At 47.8% G+C, this 12068-nt stretch overlaps 1 protein-coding gene across 5 annotated transcripts in view; it reads left to right on the top strand.

The window, feature by feature from the left end:
• LOC135056795 (alpha-2-macroglobulin-like) overlaps positions 1-12068 on the top strand; it is a 325812-nt gene that overhangs the window by 40191 nt on the left and 273553 nt on the right. For all 5 annotated transcript variants that reach the window (XM_063962392.1, XM_063962390.1, XM_063962389.1 and 2 more), the window contains exon 4: positions 6831-6883. In XM_063962392.1, coding sequence (XP_063818462.1) covers positions 6831-6883 — 53 coding nt within the window. The remainder of the gene's footprint in view (positions 1-6830; positions 6884-12068) is intronic.

Raw genomic sequence — 12068 nt, 5'->3', positions numbered from 1 at the left:
GCCCCTAAGCATGCCAAATTCCCTAGTCATTTGCCTAGTTTGCCTATGCCTAAGGCCGGCTCTGTGCATGTCACACAGTGAACAGCAGCTGCCTCATTACTCCGTCAACAGGAGTGCCGTTCTCTCTCCCCTGCAACCCTCTGCTATTTCTCCTACCAGCTCACAGATGTAACAAACTCATTGATACATTTTTTGGTCTGAGATATGCATGTAACAAATTAATTGAAACAATTGGCTTGTTATTATAAGATTGGAGTGCCTTCTTTTCTCTTCCCTGCAACTTCTGCTACATTTTTTTTTACCAGCTTTGCATATGCAACAAATTCACTCGATACATTTTGGTGTGAGATCTTTTTTCCTGTCACATTATATGTGTATGCAACAAATTAATGTGGATAATTTGACTTGTGTCTATATGATTTATACCAAGCATTCCTTTGCATACACAATTTAACAAATACAATGGATGTGGAATAGTGAGCTATTTGTAATTGGTATACTCACCAGAAAGTTATTTTGCCATCATTGCTTGTCCTTTCATATTGCACTGAATAGAGTGTTTTGCACTGAGATAATGAGTATTTGCACTGAGATAATTTATATAACTTCCATTTGGATCTAATACCCATGATATAATAATATGATTACAGGATCACGTGTGGTATAGAGAGCTTTTCAGTTGTAGTTGTTGTTACAATTACTCTAGTAATAAACACCTAACCTACCCCTATTTACTGTCAGTTATTCAATCATCCTACAGCCCATACAGATTTGTGCATGTGAACTAGAGGATGGTGACTGCTATCCAGATTGTCCATCATGCTTAATCACTATGGTGCGGATCATTAACTAGCACGCTTAGAACGCTGCATAATATTTGTTTCATACCCAGCCTGGACCATCGTTCATAAATCCGTGTTTAACACAGGCTGTGGTTTGGGGCATATTTTGGACATAACACACATATTTTTGGCACCTTTGGACGTGGATTAACATGTTGCTGTCACTTCAATATCCAACATTTATGTGGCACCACTCCAACACGCCATATGGAAACGGGTATGGTTTAGGAACCAACAGTGTCCATCCCGTATGCTGATATCATCAGGTACAGGAGATATTCTACATACTGCACTCACCTCCCACACGTGACCAATACATTTCACACGGAAACACGGTTGTGAATTATTTTATTAATACATGTACAGGTTTGTGTCCTGTTTGTATTGTGGCATCATATTTTAAAGATCAATTAAAAGTTAAATTTTAGATGACATTGTTACAATGAGTGCCCCCCAAAAAACGAGAGTTCCTTACTTCTTCTTTTCATAAATGACTTAACTCTCAGGGGTGTGCCTCCATATTAGTCTACAACCTATTCTTTACAGTGATATTCATTTACATTATCGTGGTACCATCATTATGCACTGGTTGTAATAACCAGAAACTTTGCCTATTCAACCTGTGCTCTGGTCTCCTCCCCCTCCCTCCCCCCTTTTCCCCCTCCCTCTCTCTATTATACTAACGTTTGTGCAAGAGTTTCGACTGTATATAGTATATGAAAAATACAAATAATATGTTTGAAATATCTTCTTTGCATTATTCTAATAATTTGTATAGCCAAAACTCTGGAGTAAAAAGTCTATGGCAGGTGAGGCAGTGCCTCACCTGGCTAACATTTCCTCACATCTCTGATCAAAACTCACCAAATTTCCAGGAGTTTATACTGCTGCACCTGTGTATAATGCCCAGATGTACGCTTTGGCTCATATTGCATGTAAATCTGGCTCTGGTGCCAGCCAGTGCCTCTTGAGCTATTTAGCTCACTGCACGTCCCTGACCAGCACCCTCCTGATGGCGGCCCTGACTTCTCCAATACTTTACTCCTTTGGAGGCATAATACACCACCCCCAATCTTCTCTCAGACGGCACAATGTAGATAAAGTTATTGCTTTTCCCCCCAGCTACTGTTCTCTCTCCTGGTTGGTGAGCTCACAGATTGTAGGAGGAAGCAGAGTGGTCACTGACCGCTCCTTCTGCAGTTTTCACGTACACTGAGAGTTGGAAATGAGGACAGAGTGTGTGCTGGCCAAGAAAGAGTTTTCATGATGTCACTCACCTTTGTGCAGCAGTGGTGGAGGTGGATATATTCAGGTGATGGCAGGCCCCACATTCTCTAAGTGCACCCCAATCCATGCAAACTTAAGTAAACACAGCAAGTTCTCTATAGTGGAGCACATGGGACCACTGACTGTACTGTATATTAAAAGTCATCATCTTACATAGAATTTGAAACATAGAATTTGACGGCAGATAGGAACCACTTGGCCCATCTAGTCTGCCCCCTTTTTTTTATCATTTAGGTAATCTTATCCCTTTTTGAACTGAATCCTTGTTTCAATTAAATTAAACAATTTAAGGTTAGATATATCAAGCCTTGGAGAGAGAGAAAGTGGACAGAGATAAAGTTCCAACCAACCAACATCTGTCATTTTTTAAACACGGCCTGCAATATGACATCAAGGAGCTGATTGGCTGGTACTTTATCTCCTTCTAATTTATCACTCTTCAGGGCTTAGTACATAGACCCCCCCACCCCCTTATGTACAGTATTAATTAATGAGCTATTAATACTGCAGCAATAGTTACTTTGCATATAAAGTTCTCTAGCTGACAATTACTATGAGATACAGTAAAACACATCAGCTACATTACAGTAGGAAATACAGTAATAAGAGCAGAGAGGATTCCGCAATGAACAACTGAATATCAGATCCCTGCTTGAAAAGAAGGAAAGTGACGTCCTGCCTGTTTACCATGATACTGCTGCCTGTAGCAGCCTAATCAAATATTGACGTTGGCTGATTGATAGCGTCATCATTACACTACAGCACTACCCAGGCAAGAATCCGCATCACAGACAAACCCAACCACAACTAGGGAATTCTAATTAATTTGTCACTCCATATACCAACTAAGGCCCTCACTCCGAGTTGATCGCTCGCTAGCTACTTTTAGCAGCCGTGCAAACGCATAGTTGCCGTCCACGGGGGAGTGTGTTTTCACTTTGCAGGAGTGCAAACGACCTGTGCTGCCGCGCGCCAGCAAACACATTTTGTGCACAACAAGACCAGCCCTGTAGTTACTTATTTGTGCGATGATTGCTGCGACGAAGGTCCCGGTAATGACGTCAGAAACCCGCCCTGCAAATACCCGGCCACGACTGCGTTTTTCCAAACACTCCCAGAAAACGGTCAGTTGACACCCAGAAGCTCCCACTTACTGTCAATCTCCTTGTGTTTGGCAGTGCAAATGGAAGCGTCGCTAGAACCTGTGCAAAACCACAATGCTCTTTGTACTCATACGACGTGCATGCGCATTGCGGTGCATGCGCAGATTAGCCCCGTTCTGCTATAATTGCTGCGCTGCAAAAATCCGTAGCGAGCTATCAACTCGGAATGACCACTAAAGTTACATATGAAAACATAATAAAACAGCCTACTTTATAAAAGCTGTTTATGTTATACTAGGTGCTTCATCGCGCCCTACGGGCGCTCTTCACACCGTCGCAAGGGGCTACGCCCACTTAACCCGTGCATGCCTATCTGGGGTTCAATATTTGTATTATATGGAGTATTACCTGCATTCCTTTGTTAGTGGTTAAATATTGCACAATGAAAGGGCGTGTGATGGTGAAGGAGGCGCAGCCCCTTGCGATGGCGTGAACAGCACCTGCAGGGCACGATGTACAGAATGTAGCGGGTGCGGGGGGGACTGCGGATGGGGGAGGGTCGGGAGGTGCTGCGGGTGGGGGAGGAGCAGAGGAGTGGGGGCTGCAAATGGGGGAGGGGTCCAGAGGCACTGTAGGTGGGGGAGTGGCAGGGGTGCCACGGGTGGGAGATGGGCAGATGCGGGGATGTTGCGGATGGGTGAAGGGTTCCGTAGGTGCTGTGGGATGGGAAGGGGCGGGGGTGCCGGGGGTGGGCTAGGGGGTCCGGAGGCACCGTGGGTAGGGGAGGGGCAGATATGGGTGGTGCGGCAGATGGGGAAGGGGGTCCGGAGGTGCGGGGGATCCATGGGTGGGGGTGGGGTGGGTGAGGGGGGGACTGCAAATGCTGCCGGTGGAGGGGGGCAGGTGTGGGGGGGAGACATATATAGGGGGTGGATGGTGGAGGGGGTCTGGAGGTGCTGTGTGTGGTGGAGGGGCGTAGGAGTGGGAGCCACGGGTGGTGTAGGGGGTCTGGAGGCACAGCATGTGGGGGAGGGGTGGAGTGCCGCATGTGGTGGAGGGGAAGGTGCGGAGGTGTGGTGCATTGAGGAGGGGTCTGGAGGTGCTGCGGTTACTGTACCTGCCAAAAAGGTAGTTGGAGGGCATGCAGTAACAGGGCCAGGACAGGAGTGACAGGGTCAGAACAGGGGTGACGGGGCCAGGACAGGGGTGACGGGGCCAGGACAGGGGTGACGGGGCCAGGACAGGGGTGACGGGGCCAGGACAGGGGTGACGGGGCCAGGACAGGGGTGACGGGGCCAGGACAGGGGCGACGGGGCCAGGACAGAAATGACAGGGACAGGATAAGGGTGACAGGGCCAGGGTAGGGGCGGCAGGACCAGGACAGGGGTGACAGGGCCAGCATAAGGGTGAAAGAGCCAGGATAAGGGTGGCAGGGCAAGGCCAGGGGTGACAGGGACATGACAGAACACAGGGCACGGGAGAGATTGGTATTAGGGACAAAACAGTGGTGACAGACAGATGTGTCTTACCGGAGTCACTGCTGCTGACTGCTGCTGTTCCACTCCAACCTGTTGGGACCTGCTGCTGGTGGAGACTTGGCATGGCTGACTCTCTCAGGCTGGAGTCCTGCTTCCTCTGCCCGTCAGCATCCGTCCCCCCCTCTCAGTCACACACCGCAGACCGCGCGCAGCTGCCGGGCACTGTGGTAAGGGGAGACTGGGAGTGACTGGTTAGCCCCCAGGAGACGCTGCGACTGGAGGGAGGAGGGGGTCATAGCATGCATGCGGCACGGACCTCGCGGCTGCTGGGCACTGTGGTGAGGGGAGACTGGGAGTGACTGGTTAGTTCCCAGGAGATGCTGCGGCTGGAGGGAGGAGGGGGTCGGAGCCTGCAAGCAGCTCGGACTTCTGCAGCGCTACCCGCTGGCTAAAGTGTGTGAAGGAGCTGGGCGCACCTCACTGCGGGCGGCAGCGCTGCAGCTAGCGGTGGGGTTGCCGGGGCTGGCGATAACAGAGGCAGTACGGAAACTGCACAGCGGCAGGTGTCCCACAAAACTGCAGCTAAGAAGCATGGAGTGTGCCAGAAAGTGACACTCCTCCGCGCCAGAGAGACCCTGCTGAGTATGCTGATGTGGGGGGTCAAGCACACAGTGAGCCGGTGCCCGTCTGTCTGTACGGCATACCCCCTCACACACCCCCATACCTCCCAACTGTCCCGGGGTTCCGGCAGCAGAGCTGGATTAAGGGGGGGGGGGGGGGGGGGGCAGGGGGTACGTACCATGGGCCCTACAGTTTTAGGGGGCCCCCCGGCTGGAGTAGCTCTGTCCCAGCTCAGAAGCTCCCCCGTCCTGCCAGCAACAGCGGCAGCATTGTGCTACAGTCAGCACACGCTGCTGCTTGTTGGCAGGTCTGTGGTGTTACTGGGAGGCAGCAGTCTCCCTGCTTTCTTCTGCCTGTGCGGGTGTGTAGGGGGGAGCGACCACTTCCTCTGGATTTAGCCCTAGCTGAGGGGCCAAAATTCCATATTAAAAAAATCCTGGAATTTGCATAAGGGGCGTGGCCACGTGGCCCGCGATTAGGTCACGCCCCCAACCCCACAGCAGGCACAGCAATGAGATAGGGCTCCCCTGTCTCAAGTGCCCTGGGCCCCTCGGACTCATAATCCGCCCCTGGAGGCATGCCAGCAGCTCACAGAGCGCTGGGCATGCCCCCTCATTGACGAAAAACTGGGGCCCTCCAGTGAAGCCACGCCCCATTTTGTTTGCCACGCCCCCTTTTTGCCGCGCGTGTCCCCCTCCTTCTGCCTGAAGAAAGCTGGGAGGTATGCACCCCTGTCTGCCTGAAGAAAGCTGGGAGGTATGCACCCCTGCCTGTGCCATGCCCATACTATCTGCTTCTGCTCCTAGTCTCCTATAGATTTGCCCAGAACTGTGACTCATTTGACTAACTCCGCCCAGTGTTGTGACTCCGCCAAGCATTAGCAAATGAGTCACAAAGTCACAGATCTGGGCTATTATATAGGAGATGGCACAAGAGAACTTCATAATCAGCTAATTGTGGGGGGGGGGGGGGGGGGGACCAGGGCCCCTCCATCAGACCTGGGGCCGGGTAATTGTGTTTGCTGATGCACGGCTGCACAGGCGTTCGTACTCCTGCAAAGCAAAAATACGCTCCCCTGTGGGCGTCGACTATGCGTTTGCACGGCTGCTAAAAGTAGCTAGCGAGCGATCAACTAAGAATGAGGGCCATTGTGTTTTCTCTGCTCGTTAGTATTAATTTATTCCTATGTGTAATAGCAATAATTAATTCAGAGCGTGCTATAAGTATTGCAACCGTGCATGTGAAGACATGTATGAAAAATGATGCAAGAGAGAATAGAAGTGGCGTTACCATAGCAGCCCATACAGTTCTGTAGCACAGGTGGGAAAGTGCAGGAAAACGCTGTGACCGGGCCAAGCTGCCGTTCTCATTTTGTACCTATTTTCACAGATCCTTCATAGGGGCTTTTGTTTAGGCCTCTCAGTCACACATCCTGTATCTGTTCTTTGTGTTCCGTGTATTTTATTCTGTTACCACTAACGTCTGTTTCTTGTGCACAGTGCGCTGTTATGTGTTTACTCTACAGAACAACTTGAAACCGGTGGAGGAGACGGTGAGTGCGGTTTCCGAAATGTGTTGTGAATTTCTAGATCAAAATGTTCTGACTCTGAAAGTTTTTTTTGTGCCAGCTGTAAAACTAATTAAATTAAGAGATATATGAGTGAGCAGATTATTTCCCCCCAATCTAGAAAATGAATATACTGTGTACTAGAGTCCCTCTTGGGACACATGGCTGCTTCATCTACAGTATGGGGGTCATTCCGAGTTGATTGTAGCCCTGCAAAATTTTGCAGGGCTACGATCTGGAATAGAGACATGCGGGGGGACGCCCAGCACATGGCTAATCTGCCCCTCATGTCAGTTCCGCCCCCCCCCCCACAGAAGTGCAAAGACATTGCATAGCGGCGATGCCTTTGCACTTGAAGAGAAACTCCCGACCAGCGCAGCTTTAGCGTGCTGGCCGGGAGCAACTCATCGCTCCCTGGCCCGCAGCAGCTGCGTGTGATGTCACACAGCCACCGTGACCAGCCCCCACCAATGGTCTGGCCACGCCTGCGTTGGCCAGACTGCGCCCCCTAAACGGCGGCTTAACGCCGCCGTCCAGCCCCCTCCTGCCCAGCGACCGCCTCTGCCTCAGAGGCAATTGCTAGGCAACGACGGCTGGCATGCGCCGGCGCACTGTGGTGCCAGTGCATGCGTGGTTCCGACCCAATTGCTGCGCTGCGAGAAACTGCAGCGAGTGATCAGGTTGGAATGACCCCCTGTATTCCTACCTTTACGTAAGTGTGTGTGTTTATGTATGTGTGTGTGTGTATGTGTGTGTGTATATATATATATATATATATATATATATATAAATATATATCGGTGAAAAGGTGGTACTTAGCGCTACACCAAATGAGTGAAAATAAAGAGAGTCTTAGTCCAGAGACAGTGGTAATGTCCAATTTCTCTGTCTCCAATCCACACTCCCTCTGACAGGGTGGCAGCCGTAATCCAGGTGACCGGTGTTCAGTCGGTCTGTTTTGATGGATCTAGAAAGAAGGTGAAAACAGCGCCTACTAGTGCAGTATATTAAGATCCTTCAAATGAAAACCTCCACCAGTTCAATAACACCCTTAGAAAAACGCAAGTAACATCATGAGTGGAGTTAACCACTTAATTAAATCGCACGCTCTCAAAATGGGAATTCCCGAACTGGATAGATTTCTCCCTTCAGCTCCAGAACCTCATGGTACTTCTAATGCTCAATGATCACCAATGAAAAGAAAGAAGGTAGTGGAAATAGTGTAATAAAGTTTTAACACCAGTTTAATGGTTAAAAAAGCAAATACCCGTACATCAATATAATGTAAAAATACCTTATCTGATGTGTAGTAGATACAGTTCGGTCTCTGTTCCTCAACGCGTTTCGTCCTTATGGCATATCAAGCCTGGACTTCATCAGGAGTATCATTTACATTATTTTGATGTACGGGTATTTGCTTTTTTAACAATTAAACTGGTGTTAAAACTTTATTACACTATTTCGGCTACCTTCTTTGATTTCATTGGTGATCATTGAGCATTAGAAGTACCATGAGGTTCTGGAGCTGAAGGGAGAAATCTATCCAGTTCGGGAATTCCTATTTTGAGAGCGTGCGATTTAATTAAGTGGTTAACTCCACTCATGATGGAACTTGCGCTTTTCTAAGGGTGTTATTGAACTGGTGGAGGTTTTCATTTGAAGAATCCTAATATACTGCACTAGTAGGCGCTGTTTTCACCTTCTTTATATAATATATATATATATATATATATATATATATATATATATATATATAGTGACAAGGTGCACAAACACAGGGACTTGGATGAACACTTTCAGTGTTTATTTTGCATGGCAGGTCACCACATAGCAAGTTACATCCATATACAGTCGGTATTACAGGCAGTAGCACACAGGCACTTTATGCATAGCACTCTTGATAGGCTCCAGTGGTCCTTAGTCTAACCCACACACCCCGGCATATCACCTGGACACTAACTGCTGTCAGGAACAAGGTGACTGTCCTGGAAACCCTTATATCAGGAAATCCCAGGTGCTGCTGATCACACACCTGGGAATCTGCTACTGCTTCCAAAACCTGGTCTTGATCCTCCACATAACTTTCACATGGAAAACTGCTGTCTCTGCCACACTCCTCCCCACTTAGCTTCAACCACCCTGGTGAAGCTACACTTTTTTCAGGCAAGCTCTCTGCCTCGCCCACCCCTACCTGTGTCATCCACCCAGGTACACAGCCTTCCACCACCTTCCAGAGGTCACCCACCTCGCCTTCCTCCTCCTCCCCTAACTTCACCATAGGCTTGCTTGGAGGAACAGGACCTACAAACCTCCTGGAAAGGGCATCGGCATTGAGGTGCTGTTTCCCCGGACTTCACCTCAAACTTAAATGGCCGCAGGCCAAAAACCAACGGGTCACACAAGCATTCACCTCTTTCTTTGTATGCATCCACTGTAAGGGTGCATAGTCTGTGACCAACAAAAACTCTCGCTCCAATAAATAATACCTTAATGGCTCAACTGCCCATTTAATGGCCAAGCACTCCTGCTCTACAATTGAGTACCTGCGCTTCCTGGGCAATAATTTACGGCTAAGGTGGAGGATGGGCTGCTCCTCTCCATCTACCTCTTGGGATAGGACTGCTCCTAATCCTGTCCTGGAGGCATCAGTTTGTAACACAAATTGATTTTTAAAGTCAGGAGCTTGCAAGACAGGCTCAGTACACAAAGCTCGTCTTAAATCCACTGGTCTAGACCACGTTTTCTTGTCTACGAATTGTTTTTTAAGACATTCGGTTAGGAGATGTGCAGTGGGCAGTTTTTGTGTTTTGTGTTTTGGATTCGGGTCCGTGGTCGTGTTTTGGATTCGGACGCATTTTGGCAAAACCACTGTTTCGGGTTTTGGATTCGGATGCGTTTTGGATTCGGGCGATTTTTTTTTAAAACCTCAAAAACAGCTAAAATCATAGAATTTGTGGGTTCTTTTGATCCTATAGTATTAATAACCTCAATAACAATAATTTCCACTCATTTCCAGTCGATTCTGAACACCTCACAATATTATTTTTAGTCCTAAAATTTGCACAGAGGTCGCTGGATGACTAAGCTAAGCGACCCAAGTGAGTTGGCACAAACACCTGGCCCATCTAGGAGTGGCACTGCAGTGTCAGATTGGATGGCACTTAAAAAAAAAAAAAAAAGTCCCCAAATAGCACATGATGCAAAGAAAAAAAAGAGGTGCACCAAGGTCGCTGGATGGCTAAGCTAAGCGACACAAACACCTGGCCCATCTAGAATTAGACTCCAGTATCATGTGAATTATAAGGCAGTATAACTGGAACGGTTTGTTATAATCAATGGAATTATTAGTCCAAATCACTGGAAGAAAATGACAAAATCACTAGAATTAAAAGACAGTATCACAGGAATTATTCGTTCTAATCAATGGTATTATTGGTACAAATCACTGGAAGAAAATGACAAAATCACTAAAATTAAAAGCCAGTATCACGGGAATTATATCAAATGGCAGTACCACTGGACATATACGGAAGTGTCAGACAGGATGGCACTTTAAAAAAAAATAGTCCCCAAACAGCACATGATGCCAAGAAGTAGCTGTCCCATATGTACCAAGAAGTAACAGGGCAATGAGGTAGCTGTATGACTAAGCTAAGCGACACAAGTATGCGGCACAAACACCTGGCCCATCTAGGAGTGGCACTCAAGTGTCAGACATGATGGCACTTTTAAAAAAACTTTTTTTTTATATGACAGGGACAAACCCACTGTCCTAACAATTGGCAGGGCTGATTAAACAAACAGCCTGGGGGAAACTCCTGAATCCAGTTTGTAACCCTGGGTAATAATTTTTATTACCCGGGATATAATAATAATCACCAAGTCTCCCCTGTAGTGATGTAGATGAGATCCTTCCCCCAGTGGACCCCACATGGGAGTCCTTCCGCATCATGCTGAGGACGCTAAGGGAGTAGAATCCAACCTCTGAACCCGTGCACCTGTAGTGGGTGCAGACTTTCTGCTCTTTCTATGGCCTAGCCTCGTGCAGAAGTAGGCCCTCCCGAATTTTCTCGATCTGGCAGCCGAAGGGGACTGCATCAGAGAAGCATAGTTACGTCTTTCCACAGGTGGTGCTGCGGAAGGATTTGAATTCAGAGTGTCCCCAAGCGGTGACTCACCTGCGAAGGGGAGGTACCTCTGGATACAGCGTCTGCATTCCATTGGCGGATCCAGAGACCTCTGCGAGCCGCTACTGCCATGGAGGAAGCTCTAGAATTCATCAGCCCAATGTCCCTCATGGCTTTCACCATGAATTTAGTTGAATCCTTTATGTGACCTAGAATCAAGACAACATCATCCCTATGGATTGTGTGAAGGTCTACTATTAAATTGTCTGACCATTTTAACATAGCCCTAGCTACCCAAGTGCATGCAATAGTGGGCCTAAGGGCGGCTCCAGTAACCGTGTAAATGGATTTTAGAGTTGTCTCTATCTTGCGGTCAGTCGGCTCCGTTAACGAGGCTGAGCCTGGTACAGGTAATGTAATTACCCCTGATGGCCTGGACACTGAAATGTCCATTATGGGAGGAATCTCCCATCTCCTTCTATCCCCCTCAGGAAAGGGATATGTCTTAAGTACTTTATTGGGGATGTGAAAAACCTCTTCTGGGTTTAACCAGGATCTTTCAAATAGGGTATTCAACTCTTCCGAAACCGGGAATGTCACTAATGATTTTGCAGTTAGCATACAAGAATTTTCCTCTATTTGTATAGGTATTTCTAACACATCCCTAATGGCATTGATAAATTGCTGAATTTTATATTCCAATCTATCATAGTGCCCCCCTCTAACTTCTGTGTTGATCCCTGTGTCGGCATCGATGTTCGCGTTGGCCTGCAAGACCTGTGTATCAGCAGCTGAGGGGGTCCTAGATGAAATGGACTGATCCATATCTAGAGCATTCTTCGTAGCTTTTTTCAAGCAACTTAATAGAGTATGCCCTAATGAACTCTGAGGAATCTTATTTCCTAGGCTATCCAGCCATTCTGTCTCCATCCTAATGGGATGAAACCACTCAAGGCAATCCTGAGTACCTGGTATAGACTGCTCTTGGGGAAGACACCTCCACAATTTCCAAAACATTTTGTTCTGACATGATACTACTGAGA

Source organism: Pseudophryne corroboree, chromosome 3 (assembly GCF_028390025.1).
Source record: "Pseudophryne corroboree isolate aPseCor3 chromosome 3, aPseCor3.hap2, whole genome shotgun sequence".
Taxonomy (NCBI): Eukaryota; Metazoa; Chordata; class Amphibia; order Anura; family Myobatrachidae; genus Pseudophryne; species Pseudophryne corroboree.
Note: the sequence above shows the minus strand (reverse complement) of the source record. Positions and strands in the feature narration are given on the sequence as shown.